Below are 22895 nucleotides of genomic sequence, written 5' to 3'. Positions count from 1 at the left end.
TGTTAGAACAGTTCATCAATCTTTATTGGTTAGAATCAAACAGGTCGTTGAGTACAGTTAATAATTAGACACCATCCCATAGGAACAATTAAAAGAAACAGCAATGCCTCCATACAAAGAAAATCAGGAGTGAGGAGACTTGAGTGGTGATATATAAACCATACATAATGTTTTGAATTGCTTTGATAACTTGGGGGGTTAGCTCCATCAAGTTAGGTATACAGTATCTACCACTCCAAAACCAGGCAAAACTCCTCCTTCATAAGATGATGATATTTTTGTACGCACCATATAGCCACTTTCGTTATTAATGATAATCTTGTCCTTATTCCTGCAAATTCCAGTTCATGGATGTCAAGGATATTGAAAATTTAAACATGGACCTCTGATAGATGTGTAGTCAAGCAATGTACCTTAAATAAGTACCAAATATTCCAGCTTCTGAAATGACATGACCCGTATCCCAATTACCATCACGCACCAAAATTGCTGGAGAAGTGGCGGGAAATATCCTCTGCATAAGGATGTATGCTGCATCTTCTTGAGAACCTGCTTCCTGTAATTTAAGGAGGGTTTCCCTCAACTCATCACCATAAATATTGTTTCCTGAAAAGTAATTACAGCTCATTGTGTAAGTTTCTCTCCCGGACATTTTTTTCCAACAGTGTTGAGTCAAAGTTTAAGTGGTACAAGACCTCCTCCTTCTCTTTGAGGCTTCATCACAAATAGCTCTGGATTTTCAATTGCTTTTTTAACAATATCTGAGTCTTCCAAACTCCACAACCCTGCAAAGCATGCACGCAATTTGGCAATGTGGTCTTTGTTTTCAACGAACCTGTTTGTAGTTTTGAATCAAGGATTTAGGAAGAGATATCAGCCATAGAAACAAACCATGATTAGACAAAATGAACAAATTAGTCATAGAACAACTTATTTCCTAAGATAAAAATGCAAGGGGGGTTTGTTATACTTTTGCTTCCAGACGGGTTTAGTACATATGATAAACTTGTAGTTCCTTAACCAAAATAGGAAGTATGAGTGTAATTCTGAGGACACATTGCATTTTTATCCATCATCCAGAAGTTTTTGCTTCTAAGACATCGACCTATATTCTTTTTTCCCTCCTTTTTTGAGGGACAGATGAAGAAAAAATGAAAGAAGTACAAGAGCAGATGATAAGATTATATTTCCTCCTCTCAGGCATTTAAAAAATCGTACATAAAAGTAAACAAGGAACAAACAATGGAAGCACATAAAGTAAAACATCCTTATGCTAATTTCCTGTGTTAACTTAATCTCCGAGATCAAAATATAACCTTTCTCGTAGCCACTAAATAAAGCTTTCCTCTTTCATCAATACCGCCTGGAATTTATTCTTGAAGATTTATGCCTTTCAGATAACACAAGCTTCTGATAATAAAAACTCTTCTTCCAATCCATCTACATTTTCATCAAAAACTCCATAATCCCCAAGCCTTCCAACTTTCCCCAAAACAAACTTCAGTTTTTTCACAAACATACTAGCATCCCATATTCCTAACCATCAACCAAGCATTTGAGTCAGTTGTCAATATTGACCAAGCAAAGACATACAAGAATGATGTTGCAGTTTCTGGCCACATTCTATAAGATCCCACTGTATGAGTTAAAACCTTTTCAAGTAACTCACGATCGGAGTCCCATTGTCCATGTATAACAGAAACCTATTGGCCCTAGAGGGTAAAATCAGATCAGGATTAATCACCTAAGGCATGGACTGTGGAGAGCACCCTGAAGGATAAAATATTAACACAATAACTCACTCACAATTGCCCATTTTACACTTTTCCTCTAGGCACAGAATCTGTGAATTGATCAACTGCTTTAGAAGCATAAATAATGAAATAAACTTGGAATATATAAGAATATTAATTAGAAGATACCTCTCAAGAACACCAGGCTTTGCAAGTTCCTGTTGAATCTTTTTGGTGCCAACCAAATGATAAGATATTGTAGGGCATTTGATAGCAGAAGATTGTTCCATCAGTAGCCTAGCTCTCCATTCCTATACATCAAGCAAGATATACCCAAACCATGAGAACTTGTTAACAAGATAAAAGGCTCATTAATATTAAAAAATAATGAAACCTAAGCAGGAAACATATTATGGTTGAAGACAATGCATGGTAGATGATAATCCATGAAATAGAAAGAACGGAGTAGGTAAGAAGAAAAGTAAATCAGATCTTGAAGGTTTAGAAATAATTGAGCTATATGTACACAGTCAAATGATAGAGAGAGTCTATACATAGTGGTGCAATGAAGAACACAACAAGCCATGTTATACTGACAAATTTTCAATGAGTTTTGCATTCGAAACACAATTTTAGGACCCACATATTCATTATCACTTCTCTTCATAATATTAAAAGAAGTTTAGTTACCAGATAGGGGAATCAAATATTAGTTGCCAATGCAATGCCATTTTCTAACAGTAGTGAGATGTTCTTTTAAGTAGAGGTGATACTGGGTTCAGTGGGTTAGCCTTTACTAATGATTCAAAAAGGAATTTAAGTAAAAAAAAAAAGAAAGAAAGAAAAAGAGATGTTTCTATGTTGGAATGTCAGTTTTTATGAGCAGCAAAAAAACTGAATTGGAGTAGCTCACTGATTCTGAAGGATAGTCCTTTGGCGTGTAGCCAGCCCGGAAGTAAACAACTGAAATTGCTTGTCCATCCCTGCAAGTGCCAAGAAATTATTTTTCTCTACTTGTCAGAAACAAAATGTAATTAAGCTACAAACCTATAGTAGAACGTCAGATTTTCAAGATAGAGGTACATACACAGAAAGTGTTCCATCTGGCAGAATTTTTCCTTCCTGATCAATTTCGGTCAACGTTTTGCGTATGCTTCTAATATGATGCGTATCATAAAGCTGAGGATAATAACTCTTTCAACGCAAATATGTGCTGAATATAAAAACTACATTCGTTACATAAAAACATTCCTTTATATCCTTTGATATCACGTTGGGTAGTCCTCATAATACAAATCAGAGTCTGCTCTGCTAGATTGTTCCTTCTGTATCATAATTATAACTAATAAGAAAAGGATATTTTTCTCTTAGAAGTGCAGAAATATAATGCTGCTCGTACATGTTTCTTTCTTCAACCTGAACCACGACCAGAATTGCAGCCCTGTACAGATCCATTCAGAAATATGGCATGGATCCAAAAGTAGTTGCAGAGCCGCAAAATAAAGTGAAAAGGTAACTTTTTCTCCTAAACTAACCTGGGATTGTTATACTCACTCCAAGCTTTAGCCAAGGCCTCTGCAGACTGATCAACGGCATTATTGGCAGGAACCCTATTGGAATTTAGTCCAAGGAATTTTCCATATTGAGAAAGTAAGCTCCTGGAAAAGGACCAAAGAATATCATGATACACATCTACATAATAAATTTTCCTTAAAATAAAAATATACCATCAGGGTTCATGTAAAAAATTTCAACATAGATAAATTAGAGATGACAGCACAATATGTGAAATTTACTGCAGCACTTACTTATGAAGTCCAGTCATAAGACAACCAATCAAAGCAAATGAAGTGGAAATAGTGTTCATCTCTATTTGTAAAAGTGATTTAGTCTTCTCATCAATCATATAATCTGAACGAACTATTCCCATGCGTATGTCCTATTAAAATTAAGGCCAGAGAAAAATCAACACCAGTAAAAGTTCCTTTGACTCACTTTATCAGAAAAAAAGAATATGAAGATGCAGAAAACTTTAAATCTTTACGCTCTATCTTTTTCTGGAATAAAGATAATTATATGTAGGATTTCTGTTTTCTATGTAATTTTTCGTTAAAAACAAACATGAATTCATGTTCTAAAATACTTCCACTCTGTCCTTCGCAACTAAAATACAAGCATGAAGAGTTCTTATGAAATGATATTTAAAATGAATACCAACTAGAGTAGGAACTAACACTGATCCTCTCTTAATACTCTCGGCTGTACAAATGTCCTACTAGTATACACTTACCTCTTTTTTGTTAATCTGTAGCATCTTAGAATGAATATCTAAAAGTCTTGAGGTAAATTCATCCGCATTCTTAGTTCTGCATTGAGATGAAGAGAGAAATATTATATCTAATTAAAGGCATAAACTAAACTGAGTTGAATAAGAAAAAAATCTAGGAGATTATAGGTAATTACAAAATGTATATGACAGAACAAAAGATTCCAACCAAGAGTACGCACTCATGGCATCAAATGCAAGCAATTGTTGAAAGGTGAAGTTGAAAAATGGATTCAAGAACCAATGGTTACAGTAAACTATACTGAAGTATTTCAAAAGGAGCAAGTCCCACATTGCTCATGTGAAGAGCCTAAGTTATGTAAGTTAAAAATTACAGCTTATTGAGATTTTTTTAATGAAATGGGCTTGTGTGGGCAATAAAATTTGGTCCTACAAATAACAGAGTCAATGTTTAACAGACCCAGTCGATGCATAATAATATAACAGCACGAAAACATTACCTGGAGAGAGATTCCTGGAGAAATTTCCCATCCAAACTCACCCGATCAACAAGTTCATTAAATATAGGAGCTAATTCGCACCCTTGCTTCCAATGACTTTCAGGAAATGGCCCAGGTAATAAGGAAAGTGGGAGATGTACCAGGCCCACACCAGGAACTCTTCCTGATCTCTATGATTGCAAACATTGATCATCAACATCAAATTATCATTTTAGTTCTTAAAATCATACACATAAAGATTATTATTTTTTATTCATAAACATAAAGATTTAAGTGATTGAATTTTAATAATTTCAAGATTAAAAAGACATTTTATAATTATAAGGATTAAATTACTCCGTATATATAATTCCAAGGACTAATTCCTCGTATTACTCCAAAATAAAATATGTTTACAAGTAAATTTAGCTTCAAGGAGTAATTTTTCCCCTTCAAAAAGTAAAATTAAGAACAAAGTATGTTAAATGAAACATGGAACTAATCATTATCATATTTTCTAAATAATTACAATTATTTTTCAGCTACTATCTTTTATTCTTGAGTAACTTACACTCACACTTCAAAAAGAAGTCTCGTGAGATTCCCTCTGATATTCCTCCTTTTTTTACATCCACTAGCCCCTTAAATGTTTTGCTCTCTACAAATTATACACGTTACAACATGCATGTACCCAACATCGTTAAAATGGGTTAGTGTCAGAGTGTTATTATAATTATAAGTTGCTCTTTATTATTTAAGATTATATTATTATATATGAGTTGTATTGTATTCTACTAAAACAGTAAAAAGGTTAAGCTAAGGAAAGTGTGTATTTAGGGTGTGATGCGACAAGTGAGAAAGTTTAATAAAGCGAAAGGAATCCAAGTATATATAGAGATAATAAACAGTAAACAGCAGTAGGAGAGGTAGACCTGAACAGATTTGTCACCAACAAGGAGGCAGTTGAGGGTGCTCCAGACAAGAGCATCGTAAACTATGTTTTGGAGCAGTTTTTGGTCGATACGATGATAATCGAAGAGGGGAGGTGCGGCGGCGGAGGAATCACCATCAGCAGCAGCCTCTTCAACAAGAACAGAGTTGGTGGTCAAAGGTTGAGACATGAGTTTGAGAGGTTTAGCGAAAGAGAGTGATTGAGGTTGTTGGGGGAAGGGAAAGGTGGTGTTGTTAGAAGTGCACAAACGCCTTGTTCTAATCCCAGTGTAAGAGGAAGTAGAACAAACCAAGCCGCCAGATCTACCACCCATTTTCGTTCCTTTTTCACTCTCATTATATATATTACTATATATTGCAATCAGCACTACAGCTTTAACATGGATTAAATCACCACCACTTATTATTTCCCAACCTACATCTTTACTATGTCACCAAGGTCCGGATATTTTTAAGACTTAAAAGAATTTACAAACTTATTGATAAGATTCTCACGTAAATAATCAAAATTAAACTGTGTTTGGACGAGAAAATTTTTAAATATTTTAATTGAAATTTTTTTATTTTTAAAATTTTGTATTCAGATAAAAAAATTAAAATTGTGAGAGTGAAAGAAAATGAATGCTAAAAAAAGAAAAAAAATATGATTGGTGGGCTTCCAAAGACAAAAATACTGATGCGGCATAGAGAGTCGCAGGGGAACCGAGACACTAGAGCGTACACTATCACATTCGATCACAGCATTCAATCAACAACGCAAGGCATGGTCAGGCCCTCTGCGCCGGTGAGCACCTGTGTCGCGTGATGGGTAATGACCGCTGCTCCCCTGACTGGCAGGTATAGTTTTGCGTATTCTCCTATGTACACACCCGATCGATGCTCTACGAGCTTAGACGATATTTCGAAGAGGATCATTGGTGAGGGAAGAATCGCGAGTTTGATAACGGAATTTTGGGAACTTTCATGTGAAAGACAGAATAAAAGTTACAAAAGAAATACTTAATGTTTCAAAAGATTCTTCTATCAAGAAGAGAATTTTAATTTTTAATTTCTCACATGAAATTAAAATTCTACATTTTTAGTTATTTAAAATTTCAAAAATTTAAATTCTTCATAAAAACAACCAAAAAATGAATTTTAGATTAAAGAAATTTAATTTTTTTGATAAATTATTTTTTGTTAGTTAAAATTTTATATCCAAACGTACTCCTATGTTTTTATAGGATATAAATTTATTTTTTATTCACTGAACCAATTTTTGTTAATATTTTTTTTTACATATTTAAATAATGCACGGAACATGGTTTTAAAAATTTGTCATAGTTTATTTGTAAGAAAAAATATAATATAACAAAAGAACTTATTAATATTTAGATTGATACTGTAGCTCGATCATGTGAACAAACATCTTAAAAGTAGTTAAAAATGAGGAAAAAGATTGATTGACTTCCAATTATGAGTTTTCAGAAAAATCGAAGATAAGGAGAGAGAATTGACAGAAAATAATAAATATAAAATGAAAATTATTTCACAGAGAAAAAGAAAAAAAAACTGATATAATATGATGTGATGCCATAAAATTTAGATTCAGTGAAAAAAATGGTTGTATCATGCAGCATGCTACTTACATTACAATTGTTTGATAAAAAATACATTCACGATTTAGATTTTAAGTTCATATTTTGAATCTAATTTGATGCGATCATTTTCAAATGGTTTCGATTAGCTAAATGTATTAATAACCAAGGAAAAAGGAGATAAAGAAAGACTAGGTTGGTGTAAAATTTAAAATGTAAAAAAATAGAAAAGTAATGCCATAAAAAAATAGTTTGTCACTTATTCCCTACACTTACTCACGTTACATTTTTATATTTAGAAACTCTACAATAAATTTTTTGGAAAATGTAACTTTTTTTTTATTTTTAGCAAAGTGGCCATGTGGGGTCCAATTGTGTGTTATGTTGGTTTGATGAGGTAACTAGATCTTAGTTTCTACACTTATCCAAACTTTGAGTTTTAGTCTATATATACTTAGAAACTTTATTTTTTACTTATATGAACAATTATTTTTTTGTTTTATTCTCTAGCCTAAGTTGTCAAGTAACTCTATTAACGTACTTTAGGCTCTCTAAAACTATCATAAAATCAAAATATCGGTGTAAACTATCAGAATTTTTTTAACAATTGTAAAATTGCCAAAATTTGTAAAGTAATTTAAAATGTAAAAAGAAACATAATAGGTAATGCCTCCATCATGTGCCGTTACGGGAGGTGATTTCTGGCATTGGAGCCCTTCCCCCTTGTTCCTTCTTTCTTTTCTTATGCTTCTCTTCTCCCTTCCTTCTCTTTCCCTCTCTTCTTCCTCCCCGCATCTTCTACCTTTTTTACACTTAGCATAAGCATCAATAACTAAGCAGGATATAATCACATTGGATGAGAAGCTGACAAGTAAAACTTGACCATAGATCTGCCTACAGAGTTCAAACTCTTTCAACTTAATTTACATAGACAATAAAAACATTGACAAAGCTAAACTTATAATACCCACAATATATTTTAAGTTGCATATTTTGCGGGCAAGAGTAGTAATGAAAATTTGGCATATAGAACCGAATTCAATTTGTCATTCTAACATGGTATGCATTATATCAGATATGGTAAATATTATTGGACAAATGGTAGCATATAATATCTATCATTTATGCATTTTGTCAAAAACTACTGTTAATACATACTAAAAAAAATCATTAAATTAAGCAACATATAATCTGATATTTCAACATGATCATGATACATCGGGCACTACTTATATGAAAATGTTTTAACCGTTTTAAGGAATTCATTCATTAAAGCGTGTTTGTTTGGTAGAACAAAACTACTAGCTTACCCAGGAATGAGTACACTCATTTAAGTATACTTAAAAAAATAGAACGAGGTATACACGTATACAAACAATAAAAGAAAAACTAGTTTGATAACATCAATATTACAAACGAAATTAACTAACATATTCAGTTTGATTTGTCATTGAGATTAGCACCAACTTTCAAGATTGATCGCAGAGGCTTCATTTTCTTTGGAGCATGAGGTAAATCTCCCACCACCACCACTTTCTCATCAATGCTGTTCCTGCATGGAATATTCTTCTCTACACATGGTATCTCTGGCTGCACTACTTTGTCTGCATTAGCGCCAAAACCTCTTGTTGTAATCTTCACCTTAGTTGAGCTTGAATCGTAATGTGAAGATCTTCCTAAAGTTACCGTCTTCATAGCTTGTGAAGCCAAAGTTTCCATGATGAAATGATAGAGCCTATAGCAGATGCCCAGATTAAGTTCTCTTTGGTCCATCTTCTAATGCGTCGTATCAATGAGTAGAAGGGATAGATAGATTAATTAATGTCTCCGTGTGCCAAGAATATGTACAAGTTTTAACTTGCAAGTAACTGAAAACTCGTACTGAAACCTTCGGAAAAGATTCTTTGCTTTGCTTTTCTTTCAAGGGATGGATGGTGGCCCCAAAATTTTGAAATCTTTTTATAAAGTTGCGCGATTTAATCCGAAACTTAAATGCAAGAATGCTAGGCGTTACTTGGTAAGATTGTCTTCATCTCCCCCATGCTATTGCGTGGCAAGAGCAAGCTAGCGTTTCAAATAAGAAAACACCTTTCCAAGGGTGATCCATTTACATAATTAAGGATAAACGTACGTAATTTAATCTCGTATTCTTCGGGTTACGTAAAGATCTTAATAAACCAGCTCCTATACATGTGTTGATTTGTTCCTTGTCATCCTAATGTTGTCTTTAACAATCTTACCTTGGCAGTTAATCCTTACTTATCTTTCGTATAATTGTTTTAGTAGTAGAAATTTAAGTGAGTTTGGTCTTGAGAATTCTTCAGGCAGAACATGGGTTAAGGCTCATTTAACACCCACATAAGTATTTAATGATAAGATCGTCACATTGATAATAAAATTTAAATCTTACATCTTTGTGGAATATGAATCTGATCTTTACAAACTAGATCAATCTTTATTAGTACTTATTCTTAGTATGGTAAATATACTTATACATTCTTAATATTTTTAGGAACTAAATTAAGAATGTACAACGGGCCAAATAAAAAAATACATAAATGATTATCAATTAAGATATAGGATCTTTAGAAATGGTGTTATAACAATAGGATCAAACCAAATTTGCACGCATAAAATTCAATCTAGTAAATTTTTATGATAGGAATCAAATTTAGAATCTACAACACCAAAGTTTGACATAAAAATAATTTATATAGTTAAAAGTTCAAATAATATTTAAATGTTATAAATGTAATTTTTTTTTTGGGGAAATGTTACCTTTGCAATTAACTAATAAATAGGAATAAAAAGATAGTTATTGGTTATTTTTTCAACTTATTCCAACTAAATTTTTTAAAAAAAATTGGTGATTTCCTTCACCTTTTCTACTTTTAAGATTGCCCAATCAAAAGGCAAAAAAAAAATCAGTTGGTGCAGAAAGAAATTAGTGAGGTGCAGAAAGCAACTGCCATAATTGGGTAGCCCTTGATCTTAACCTATAATTGGGCTTCTAATCAACTACAGGATATTCTTCCTACACCCATACAAGTTTTTTCTACACCCAACAAGTGTAATGAAAAGATGAAATTATCCTTCACTTAAAAGTCAAATACACCATCTCTCCCCCACACTAGTCACTGATGCCTCATTCCCTCCTCCTCCACGGCACCATCGATGTATTTTTGTTTGTTAGATTAATCATTTAATGTTAATTTTTTTTATTACATTTGTTAAAATATGCTACATTTAATAAGTTTTGGAGGATTTATTAGTTAATTTGTTAGTTAGTTTTTAGTAATAGAATGAAAAAAATGTTTTGAAATATGAAAGTCCTTCCTCTCTTTTCATTATTTGTGTCTAACCTCATTATCATCGCCACAAAATCAATATTAAACATAACAGAATGAATCTAATGCAGAACATCATCAAGGATAGTAGACACCTACAAAAGGAAAAACACATGTTTAGTCTTCGAGAGACATTCATTTACTTTAACAAAATACAAAATCATATTAATACCTAAGAAGTATTGAAAGGATCAAAACCATCAATATTTTCAAACATACCAGATTCTTATGTATTGTCTTCGTCCATATAAACTTATTATGTTGTCATATATTCAATAATCTTTGTCCATCTTAACAAAACATTAAAAAAATTTAATGACAAACTAACGACACCATACATAATTCTAATTATTTATAAATAAATCTATTCATTTTAAAAAACTTTCATATTGAAATTTATTTTAAAATCTTCTACACTAGATTATATGGATTGTTAATTTGTATTGGTCTATCAATCCGTTTGTTTATTACGACAAAAAATGAATTTGAAGTTGCAGATGAAGAAAACAACCATGTGTTGTGAACGACCACCGTGACAATCTACCTCGACCAAACCAGCCACAAGACGAAAGGAGGAGCTCAGCCGAAAGGATACAAGATTAAATGGTGCATGAAGAAAAAAAATAATCAACAAACTTAGAAGAAGAAGTTAACATGGATAACTTTGGAATTTTCAAAAAGTGGTTGAATGTAGAAGAATTATGTATGGCATAGGAAGAAAATTCCCAAATAAACTCAACCCAAATATAAGCCCATTTAACTGCCATCAATTTCATTCTACACTTTCAAGTCTCAAACCACCATAGGAAGAGATATATATTGCCTTATTTTGGTTCCCGCCATCAAAATCAAGCAAACTTCATTTCACTACGAGCAAGCTCTCCGTCATCGCCATCGGTAAGGTGGTTCTCTCTCCCTTTCCCTTCAACGAATGATGTTCATTGTTCCTTTCGAATTGATTTTCTTACTGTATGCTGTTTTGTTGCCTAGAAAGTGCAAGAAGAAAAAGGCTTCTAAGCGGCCTAACAATGTGAGATTATCATTGACGTTGCGTTTGATAGAAGATTGCCTCATGCTCATGCTTAACCACGATTATTCAACTTCCGAACAACTTTGTCTGTTAACGTGTTTTCGAATTTATTTCTGATTGCATCCGAAAACGCTGTTTAGGAACAAGGAAGCTTCGAGAAAGTCCACTACGGTCATGTGCTCTCTTCTAATGCAATGAATTTGAATTGAAAATGTGGAAAAATGCCTGATGAAATAACCGATTCTTGGAGTAGATGCTCATTTTTATTGGAAAACTTGATAGCTTCAAAATTTCTCGTCTTGATTTTCATTTTTCTTCAGCTAATCGAGAAACCTAACATCAGATCGAAGTTATGTGAAAAACAACTTATATCTGTTTTAAATTTTCAGCGAGCTTCTAAATCATCCTCCGATTTTTTATTTTACGTATAAATAGCTCTTCCATCGACAGGTTTAAATCAACAATTGCGGCGAAGTACTGTTTGCGGTGAAATATCAGGTCAAATATTACAGTGTGGGCACGCTCTAGGCTTTTGAACTCAAAAGAGAAGCAAAATGGCCATGACTCTTTCTGCATTCGGTGCATAGACACCGAAACTTTCTTTTTCAAGGTTTTCATATGTCTGATTAAGCATCTATTAGTTTTTCCTTTAGTTCATTATTTACCCTGGAGCTGTGAAATTCATCACTATAAAACTAAGAGTGCATCACACATTACGATGAATAGCCTCTTGAATTAATTTTGGTCAGGATGAAAAGGATGAAGAATTCGTGTTTAGCTTTGATATAGTGTTCTACGAACAATCTGAGCAAGCTGATGTGTATCAGTTCCTAGCTCTTCCCGTGATTAGAGGTAAAAACTACGGAATTCTCACTACAAATTTATATGTCAATCAGTTAATAATGCAATGCAAAGATGGAAATCTTCCTTAATTTGAATGGCTTTTGCTTCCTTATGAAATGACAGCTTCATTACCGCCAAATAGTGCATCAACTTCAGTTATATGAATTTTGTAATCCTTATAGATTGTTTAATGTTAATACATGTCTGCACGGTCCTACAATCAAAATTAAAAAAATCTGGAATGTTTCTTAACAATGAAAATGGGGGAAATAGCACTTGCCTTAACTATAGATTTATTTTTTACTGATAGCACGTTATACATTTTGTATGTATTACCATAATTGAAACAGATGTTGTTGATGCAATCAATGGGACAATAATCACTTATGGCCAGGTAAAATATCACAAGGTGTCCCCAGTTTGCCATAAGCTTTTTGCTTCTTTATGTTAAAGTTTCAAATCATGCATGCGAGGACATATGTGGTTTTTCTCCTCATACAAGGCAGCTACGTGTGTGTCGGGAGTTGTGAAAAATTACAAGAGATACTGCATCGTAGGAGCTTCGCTGAATATGATCCTTGGCATTAGCTAAGAAATGCCCCTATTCATGAATTCATTTTCCTTTGGACTGTAATTGATTAAATGTTTCGTTTTTCTACAATTAATTGCAGACTGGAGCTGGGAAGACATATAGTATGGAGGTGGAAAATTATCACCTTAAAAGTATCCTAAAATGATCTTGTAAAACTTAAAATACAGCAATGTAAATAACTACTTCTCTGAAGTGGCACCTGGTATACTTGAATTTGATGAACAGAAGAAGGGGCTGCTTCCAAGAGTTGTAGAAGGAATTTTTGAATCCTTAAATTCTTTGGATGAAGAGAAAACATATTCAAATTAAATTGTCAATGGTACTGAGACACTTACTAATTGAAACCACATCAGACTGACAAAATCATCTGGTTATAGTAATTATTTTCTGATTTTGTTTATGATTTGTCCAGCTTGAAATCTACATGGAAAAAGAATGTATCTCCCCCCCCCCCCCCCCCCCCTTATATATGCACTTAGAGCATACTCTATCGGTTTATGATTGGAAAATTTCTTAACTTTGTTGGAAAAGCTAGTTTTGATTTGAATTTGGATTTTTGAAGAGTCTTCAGAATAACTCTATCCTCTTATTTAGGGACCTATTTTGATTTATCAAAAGATAATATACAAATTAAGGAGATTAAGTTGCGAGGAATAATGTTGCCTGGTGTTACAGAGGTGAGCTGTTTTTATGGGAACCTTATATTTGTTTCACCAAAAAAAAAAAAATGGTGATTCTTATCTTATTCAATTATTGACATATAGTACTAACAGGACCTTTTGAGTTTTTCCTTCAGATCACTGTACTGGACCCTGCTGAAGCATTGCAAAACCTATCTGTAAGAATAAACTAGTTGAATAGCATTTTTTGGTTTGATTTTAAAATGTATATTGGCTTCTAATTCTGATCTCAAATATGTAGAGGGGGATAGCTATCCGGGCAGTTGGTGAGACCCGTACCTGCTTTGACTCCCTTAGCCTACCGTTCAGTATTTTCATTATATAGTTAAACTTATAATAGACTAGGGTAAATTCCCTGTTTTCTTGAGGGAGGAAAAGTAGTGATAGGAACTAGGAACGTCACTTGCTTTCTGCAACCATCCTAAACAAAACATGTAGAAATGAACGTGGCCAGCAGCAGAAGTCACTGCATTTATATATTCACAATTCTGCAAGAATTTTCCAGAGATAAAAGGTCATGATTCTTCCTAAATCTGTGGTACTACTTTTGCATCATTCTTAAACACTGAGACTTTGAACAGAATGAGGTCCGGAAAACTAATTCTAGTGGACTTGGCTGGGTCAGAGAAAGTGGAGGAAACAGGTGCTGAAGGAAGAGTTCTGGAGGAAGCTAAGACCATTAACAAATCCTTGTCTGCTCTGGGAAATGTAATAAATTCTATTACGTGTGGTTTGCAAGGAAAAGCAAGCCATATCCCTTATCGTGATTCCAAGCTCACTCGAATTCTTCAGGATGAACTTGTTAGTCCACCCTCCCCCTTTTATAGTCTATCAAATAATACCCATTGTTCACCAAATCTGTATCCCAAACGTGGTACTATTTCTTATTCGCAGGAGGAAATGCTAGAACTGCATTACTCTGTTGTTGCTCACCCTGCGCTTTTAATGCATCCGAGAGTCTGTCCACTCTTCGTTTCGGTGTCCCCATCCATGAAAGCATTTGATTATTTGAGGTAAAATTAACGAAATATTATTAATTTGGTTAAGGTTGAAGATCATTTTTTTTTTTTATCAAAAAAAGACTCAAATCAATCTAATCTTATTTAATTGTCATGAACTTGTTTTTAGCAAACTCCGCACACAATGATAACCATCCATAATATAAAATAAAGTGTTAAAATAATAACTAGTTCAATGAAATTATTATTTTAAAATTTTAAAATTATTTTAATAATATTATATTTAAAATATTTAATTATTGCTAAATTAATTAAAATGTTAATAAGAAATTTGTAATTAATTCAGTTTTAAAATTTTAAATCTTATATGCAAACAATAAAATTGAAAAAATAAAATTAAGCTTACATCTTAATTCTTTACATGACACAGACCCTAGCATGAAATCTATAGTTTTAAATTAATTCTGATTATGACAAAATTAAAATTCTAAACCATAATCTATTTTTTGTGATCCAAAGAATCTTCATAGTAATTTAATGAAATAAAATTAAATTGTTTTCGTAATACAAATTGTAAGATGTTTTCAAAAGTTGTTCTACAAAGCTTATTGAAATAACTTAAATTATACACATATAAGTTATTTTCGTAACTTTTTTTCTAAAAGCTTATATAAATATTTTATAAAATAAGCTTAAAAAATTGTAAATGACTTCTTTCAAGTTTCAAATGAACCTTTTTATTGTATGATAAATAATTGAAATCTGAATTTCTGACTTGAGGGAAAAAATGTTAGCTTGGAATAAAACTAATCACTTGCACAGCTACGAGTTGACGTTGTCGATCTTGCTGGGATTAAATAGGCTTAAAATAGTAACAACATTGAGTTTTCCATAATTTTGATAGACCAAGCGAGGTGTTTATTTGCTAATTGCAAGTGAGATTTATTTTTTTCTTAAATATTTTTTTCCCATAATTCCACTTTTTTTTTTATTTGCCTCCTTATAAAAAATAATTTTGTTTTAATCCTTACAATATCGAACGAAAATAAAAAATACTCTATTTTTTAATGTGTTTCTAGTGACGATCCTTGTTCTGTTGTGGGATATTGTGTTGAATGTTGTTTGCAGGGCGAAACATACAAAGGCGTTGCCTCGTGTAAACTACAGTGGAGAAAAAATGCGACACAAGTTTCAGTACTTCCTCTCCATCTGGCGACGAGTCAAGAGCTAGAGTTTTGAAAAAGGTGAGAATATTGTTGTAGAATCCCCTTGTATTGTAATTAGAATTAGTAATAAAACGTACTAGTATTTTGATACAGTTGAGGGAGAAATTGAATGTTGAAGATGTGATGTTACAAGAGGAATTGCTGATACAAGAAGGCATTCTCTTTGATCCTTCATCAGTAGAAGAGGAGTCAGACATAGAAGACCTCACCTTACAGGCGATATCCTCACTACAAGCCGCCATGGAAAAGCTTACAGCTACTGTTGATGAGGTACGATAAAAATGTGCATCTTTATCTCACTGTAGATAATACTGTCTTAGTCACTTTGAACCTTTCGGGCCCTTTTTGTTTACGAGAATATCGCTAAGTTTGGTTAAAGAGTGAATAAGCAAGAAAGAATTAATAGAATAATAAACTAAATTCCTTAATTCTTTGTTTAATTTTACAAACATAATACATATAACTCTTTTACTCTAAAAAATAAAAATTATATTTTCCCTTTTTCTTTGAAACTTTACTACCAACCATACTTTATATGAATAATATACCATGTTTATTTTGTTGCACATGTAATTTTACAGCTTAAAGGGGAGAATAGCATTCTCAAGGCCAAAGTTGATGCCTCCATGGAATCTCTGTTCTACAAGGGAGCAGAGAATAGATCGATTTTTCAAAATATGGTTTCAGGTATCCTGACTTTCTTTAACTTTTTGGGTTACACTTCTCCAAGACAACTGCAGTAACTGTTCATTCATATATCATGCCTTGTCTTAAGGATTAAAAAAATATATCATGCCTTGCCGGCATTTAAATACCATCAAAAGGCTGGGTAATTGACTTATTGCTGGACAGTTCGGGGGATGACTAATAGCATAACATATGTTGACAAGGCTGATTTCTAAACTTCACGCATTCAGGCCATTGATCACAATTACCCAACAATTGTTTTATATGAATAATAATTTGGCATAGATGTCTGTCTTCTGAAACGTCTCCAATGGATTCAACCAGATCATGATTTAATTCCACCATGATTACAATGTCATCGTTTTTGCACTAGATCCTTGCATTCACGACTAGCCTAAAAATAGGTATCGATAGCTTAGCATGACACGAACCATTTGGACTACTCTAATACGTCTTGGTTTTTACTGTGGTGCGCAATAGCTTTACAGCTTAATCGTAGGGTAAGAGAGAGGCATTGGATTTCCTGGCTGTGATTTGTGCACTATATGCAATGTAATCTGGAACTGGATTCCTTATAAGACACAACATTCAATCAATAACGTGCAACATGAGCCTTCGATATATGAAGGTAGATCTAAGGTTCTATGTTGCTCACGTCATTTGTTGCAGTTATTTGGACTGCGATGGATCCGGGCGCTGTAATCTGCGTATAAACTATGCAGGAATGTTTGAACAGAAGGGAAACAACTTGCCATTGGCCCTTATTGCGAAGAGTAAATGTTCACGGTGGGTACCAGAAGATTACGAGGTGAAGCAACACAATTCCGTGGAGATGCAAGTCAAGCCACAAGCGTGCAATCCGTCAAGAATAAACCATCTCCTTGCTTTTGTATTAATGCTTTCTCAAGTTTCCGTGACCTTTTCTATCGTTTTCCCAGCGTTCTTTTTCCCTCTCCTGGACAGATTTTTATTTTATTTTTTCAGTACAAACTCTCCGGGGCAAGTGATTAGTAGTATGAGTTTAGCTCTCAAAAAAGGGAAGTACTTAGGACTCGCACTCACTGGCTTGCGTTAATTTAATCAGTTAAGGAAAATCTTTGATGAACACCTAATAACTTATTCAACACCTAGAGAAAGGAAAGAAGAAGAAAGAATAATAGGATTTATGATGTGGTAGAAAGGAAAAGATTGAGAAAAATGAAAAGTATTGGTAGAGTGATTAAAATAAATGATAATTCGCATATGGGTTAATATAATAGCAGTTGACAGTAATAATATAAGGATATCATGGTAACTCAAGGAACGTTTTCCTTTTGGCTTTCAGTTGCTTTTCCACCATCTAAAGCAAGGGTTTTATTAATTGTTTTTTAGGTAAGACTTCACGTTAGCTATTCGAAGCAACCAACTGAGCGTGCACATATAAAAGGCATGGAATCATTTTCCATTGTGACAGTGTATACAGAGCTATAATTGGTGCAGCCTATCTAGTTGGTAGTTGGTTCCATTGGACACAAGTGAAAACTACGTGCCATGGCTTCCAAGAATGTAATTCTTCAATTTGTCTTATTTTCCATGTGTTTGGCTATGGCAAATTCGGTCGAGTTCAAATATCCAGCAGTTTTCAACTTCGGTGATTCAAATTCGGACACAGGAGAACTTGCTGCAGGGTTGGGCTTTCAGGTTGCCCCACCTAATGGACAGGACTACTTCAAAATTCCATCCGGGAGATTCTGCGATGGCCGTCTCATAGTGGACTTCCTAAGTAATTTTTAATTATCCCCTGAAATTATACTATTTATAGTTATTGCCACAATCATTACTCAGCAAGCTTTTAAGCACGAATATAAATATAAATAAATAGGCAAAATACTTATTATATCACACGCTAAGAAGAAATAAGCTAAAGTACTAGAGGATAAATAGTTTCCGGCATCTTTATTTTCGTCGCGAACAAACTAGCCTCCTAACATGCATCAATTTTTTAGGGGATTGAACGGTTGATTATTCATTTTAACATTTGCTTCCCCTTCAACTTTTTGCCACATTGTCAATATTTAGTTAGTTACCCTTTAAGAAAATGGTTTGACTTTCGGCTTTACAAAATTTAATTTTGGTTTAGTATATTTTAACGTTATTGTCCATTAACATATTATTACATCATTGAGTAATTTGATAATACTCGTATTTATATGAGAAATAAATTGTTTAGATAATGTATCAATACAAAATTGAATAATAGTGTAAAAAAGTTAAATTTGATTCTCTTAAAGTAAAAAATGTATAAATTAACTTCTAAAATTTGGTTTTTTTAGTAGTTACTCTAAAATTTATATTTAACATAATTTAATTGGTAGATGTGACAGTGTATAAAAATTAAATTCTTTAATTTAATGTTATATTTTTACCTTCCACCTGATATTTAGTAATTTTGATTTATTATTAGATTATTATTGTGATTGAATAAAAGAATGACTTACTTCCACTACAAGTTATACGCACCAAACGACAGGTGGAAAACTAACTATTTGCAGATGTTTGAAACACAAGCAAAGCCGGAAGGCTTAAAACCTCTCCGTACAGTAATAGTCAATAGCCATGGCCTCCAACATATGTATCCTTCGAATTCTTACCGTCATTGCCATCTGCATGCCTTGTGCCAAATCCTTCCACTTGGATTTTCCAGCAGTTTTTAACTTTGGTGATTCAAATTCTGATACTGGTGCTCTTATTGCCGCTTCTTTTGAGAGCCTTTACCCACCAAATGGACAAACTTACTTCCAAAAACCATCGGGGAGATACTCTGATGGCCGTCTCATCATCGATTTCCTTAGTAATAAATCTCCATAACCTCTTTTTGTCACTGCCCACATGATCTTTATCCTCCTTCACATTCCTGTTTCCAAGTAGATTATTATATCTCCCTCTCCCATATAAACAACTTTTGCACTTATTGCTCCATCTGTTCTTGGTTTTTTATTGCAGTGGATGCTATGGACTTGCCATTCCTAAATGCCTATCTGGATTCGTTGGGTTTGCCAAATTTTAGGAAGGGAAGCAACTTTGCCGCAGCAGCTGCAACTATACTTCCAGCCACTGCATCATCCCTCTGCCCCTTCTCCTTTGGGGTTCAGGTGTCTCAGTTCCTCCGATTCAAAGCTCGGGCCCTTGAATTGATCGCTAAAGGTCTCTACTGAAGGACAAAATTTACATACAGTTTCATAGTGTTATTCTTCCATTAGAATTGAAATTTCACCTCGGCAATCTATGTTGATCTTTAATGAAAACCTTTATTATACGGATTACTCAGATGGAACTCTAATTCTGATTGGAGAACAACACTAAAAGTAGCGTATGAAACTGCATCTAAGTTTTATCCTCTCCTACATTTATCTAATTAATGTTTTCAAACTCGCATTACTACTTCAGAGGAGTAGTTTGCTGTATGTCTCATAACTCATTCATTCATGTTCAAAAAAAAATTATCACAATGTTTCAGGCAGGAAATTTGATAAGTACGTCCCAGATGAAAATATTTTTGAGAAGGGATTGTACATGTTTGACATTGGCCAGAATGATCTCGCTGGAGCATTTTATTCAAAAACATTGGACCAAATACTTGCGTCAATTCCCACAATTCTTTTAGAACTTGAAAAGGGAATAAAGGTTGGTGTCAAATTATCTGCTTCTATTTTTATATTATGCTTGGGAAATTTTATTCCAAAACTTTCTTGAATTAATGAATTCCATTGGTTACAATTACATACACAGTTTTACCTAGATTAACAAAAGGGAGTTCTAACTCTTTGTTATTTGTTTACTAGAATCTCTATGACCAGGGGGCTAGATATTTCTGGATACACAATACAGGTCCTCTCGGATGCTTGCCTCAGAATATAGCCAAATTTGGAACTGATTCATCAAAGCTTGACGGACTAGGGTGTGTTAGTTCACACAACCAAGCTGCTAAAACCTTTAACCTACAGCTACGTGCTCTCTGTACTAAATTGCAGGGCCAATATCCAGATTCAAATGTCACATACGTTGATATCTTCACTATAAAATCAAGCCTCATTGCAAACTATTCTAGATACGGTTAGTATCTCTGAGTAATTTTTATTTATTTGCCATCTTTCAATTCTACCTATTTCATTGCTTTTGCCTTGCCTTTGGATAATTACCGTTTAAAAAGAGCTTTAGATGTTAAAATCCGTAAATTAAAATTTTCTCAGATAGCTTTGTCGTCAATTGTCACTTGTGCTGAGGCCTGAGGGTCATGCAACACCTGTTTTATAGATACAACTTTCCACACCCCATCTTCTTCACTTGATCTGGCAAAGCAACAATATCTAAGATTGATTTCCTTGCATATTGTATAACTATTCCTGGAAATTTATCTTTGTTGATCTCTGCCGCTTTGTTTTCTTAGGAGCCTCCTACTTTTTCCCCGTTGATCAAACCAGTGATTGTAGCAAATATACATTACAGTAATTAGCAATGCTAGAAGCGTGTCCAATCTATTGGCTAATTAAGAACTCTGTATCAGGCTATCAGCCATAATAACCAATTTACCTCTATTATATGATCTATCATAACAGTATTTGTGGGGAGGAAAAACAGCTAATTTGTGTAATTACATGTTTGCAGGATTTGAACAACCTATTATGGCTTGTTGTGGATACGGAGGTCCACCACTAAACTATGACAGTCGAGTTTCCTGTGGGGAAACAAAGACCTTCAACGGAACCACAATTACAGCAAAAGCTTGTAATGATAGCAGTGAGTACATAAGCTGGGATGGGATTCATTACACTGAGACTGCAAATCAATATGTAGCATCACAAATTCTCACTGGAAAGTACTCGGACCCTCCTTTCTCAGACAAAATGCCATTCCTACTTAAGCTCAAGTTTTAAATACCCCATTATATTTATTGTTATTATTATTTGATTCTTTACGGTATCGTGAAAGCAATAGCTGATTGTAACTTTGAATGACAGTCAAGCTCTTACTAATGAATATGTTTTAATGATTGGTCCCATTGGCATGGTAACATGGTCTGTGTGATAATGTTCAAGGATTGGTAATTGAACACATTCAGACTTCATGGTTCATTTGTATGCATATACTATCTAAGAGGGCCTTTTGGGATACACACATTTGGTATATGCTCTACATTGTCTTTTTTAAAATTTCAGTTGTATACACGGTTAATGTCAATAATATTGCAGTACGATGATAACACATCACTCTGAAATGACAGTAAGCAGCAAGTATACACAGAAATTTATATGGTAGTCCAATGCATTAAATTTGTAATTGCAGGCCAAAACACTGATCTTATTCTACAACTTTCTCGAGCCCAAGTGTAACATGACATTGGTTATAACTGCACATCATACATCAGAATTTAAAGAATAATGATTTCGAAGACTAGTCCAATTATTATATAAGAGGAATGTTAGCAACACAATCTTCTTAATACACTTTTTGAAATTTACAAAATAAAAAGAGAGATAATCATTAAATAAGAAGTGAGATTCATCAAATTTGCATTTTCTAATAAGAGTTGTTCAAAAGACTCTGTTAGAGTGTGTTGTTAGCATTTTTTGTTATATAATTACTTTCTTACTTTTTGGATACATAAGCATAGTATTGTGCCATAGGAACAACAAAGGCAATGACCAACAAACCTCCAACTACAAGAGTGAATTGCCCACACTTCTCATCTGTCTCTTCCCTAGATTTAAAGTTAGACTCGCGTTTATTGTCTTTAAATTTGGGCCAACCAGGATCAGGAAGTCCATCAATGGCAGCAACTAGCCTATTGGCTGTGCTAAAAATGGCTTCATTATACTTCTCATCGGTTGCCAACACTGCGTGCACAAACCAGATACTTTAATCAGGAAATTGGTAGTTTCATGCCCCTTAAAAGATAGGACTGGCTCCTGAGAGACTCGCTTTCATTGACTTAAACTACTGATTACAAATTCTTTTTTTTTTTTTATTGAAAATACTCTTACAAACATGCAGAGTCTCAATCATGTGTATGCATTCAAATGAGAACCAGATGTAGATGGGGGGGGAGTAAATTACGAATTTAGGTTTCTCATTTGGGAACTTTTTAAGATTGTATCTCTAGAAGAATAAGGATTTCTAAGTTAGATGTTTGCTGTCGAGTTTATAAGATGAGTAATGATATACAAAGATCTTCTTATTTTAAACATTCTATCAATGTTTTTCATTTCTCTTTATCTCGCTTCCTATCACATAAAAAATTCTATCATACCTATATTTTTTATTCTCTTTCTAGGTGTTTGTTGACTCATTGACAAGTATATCAAGTCATTAAGTAATATTCGATAAGTAAAAAATATTGTTCCCATGAGGACTTGCGAAATACTTGGCAAATTCACAAATTTTTACTATCCAAACTAACAAACAAAACAATTCCTTAGGATTTTTAAAATATTTTTGAGATTTTTAGATAAGAACACGTCAAAAGCA

General features: G+C 33.5%; 3 protein-coding genes across 5 annotated transcripts; 1 reads left to right on the top strand and 2 right to left on the bottom strand.

The window, feature by feature from the left end:
* On the bottom strand, window positions 1-5797 carry LOC114400144 (glutathione synthetase, chloroplastic-like). Its single transcript, XM_028362442.1, has 12 exons — window positions 5432-5797; window positions 4521-4690; window positions 4024-4099; window positions 3542-3672; window positions 3269-3391; window positions 3094-3174; window positions 2821-2901; window positions 2647-2716; window positions 1923-2044; window positions 696-835; window positions 414-606; window positions 1-331 (listed from the first exon to the last, which is right to left on the bottom strand). The coding sequence occupies exons 1-12, from the start codon at window positions 5762-5764 to the stop codon at window positions 208-210; spliced, it is 1644 nt and encodes a 547-aa protein (XP_028218243.1). The 5' UTR covers window positions 5765-5797; the 3' UTR covers window positions 1-207.
* Window positions 5798-8197: 2400 nt separating this feature from the next.
* Window positions 8198-8920, bottom strand: LOC114399693. Its single transcript, XM_028361904.1, has one exon. The coding sequence runs from the start codon at window positions 8798-8800 to the stop codon at window positions 8462-8464; it is 339 nt and encodes a 112-aa protein (XP_028217705.1). The 5' UTR covers window positions 8801-8920; the 3' UTR covers window positions 8198-8461.
* A 6678-nt stretch (window positions 8921-15598) lies between these two features.
* Window positions 15599-21632, top strand: LOC114399296 (GDSL esterase/lipase At1g54790-like). Of its 3 annotated transcripts, XM_028361460.1 has the most exons (7): window positions 15599-15722; window positions 15798-15974; window positions 16286-16391; window positions 19374-19574; window positions 19888-20054; window positions 20213-20483; window positions 21036-21632. In XM_028361460.1, exons 2-7 carry the CDS (start codon window positions 15828-15830, stop codon window positions 21302-21304), a joined length of 1161 nt encoding a protein of 386 aa, XP_028217261.1. In that variant the 5' UTR covers window positions 15599-15722; window positions 15798-15827; the 3' UTR covers window positions 21305-21632. The 3 variants fall into 3 exon arrangements, with proteins under 3 accessions (XP_028217261.1, XP_028217263.1, XP_028217262.1); XM_028361462.1 differs by lacking the exons at window positions 15599-15722; window positions 15798-15974; window positions 16286-16391 and adding an exon at window positions 17834-18153; XM_028361461.1 differs by lacking the exons at window positions 15599-15722; window positions 15798-15974; window positions 16286-16391 and adding an exon at window positions 18886-19221.
* Window positions 21633-22895: the final 1263 nt, after the last annotated feature.

This window comes from Glycine soja, chromosome 19 (genome assembly GCF_004193775.1).
Source record: "Glycine soja cultivar W05 chromosome 19, ASM419377v2, whole genome shotgun sequence".
Classification (NCBI taxonomy): Eukaryota; Viridiplantae; Streptophyta; class Magnoliopsida; order Fabales; family Fabaceae; genus Glycine; species Glycine soja.
Note: the sequence above shows the minus strand (reverse complement) of the source record. Positions and strands in the feature narration are given on the sequence as shown.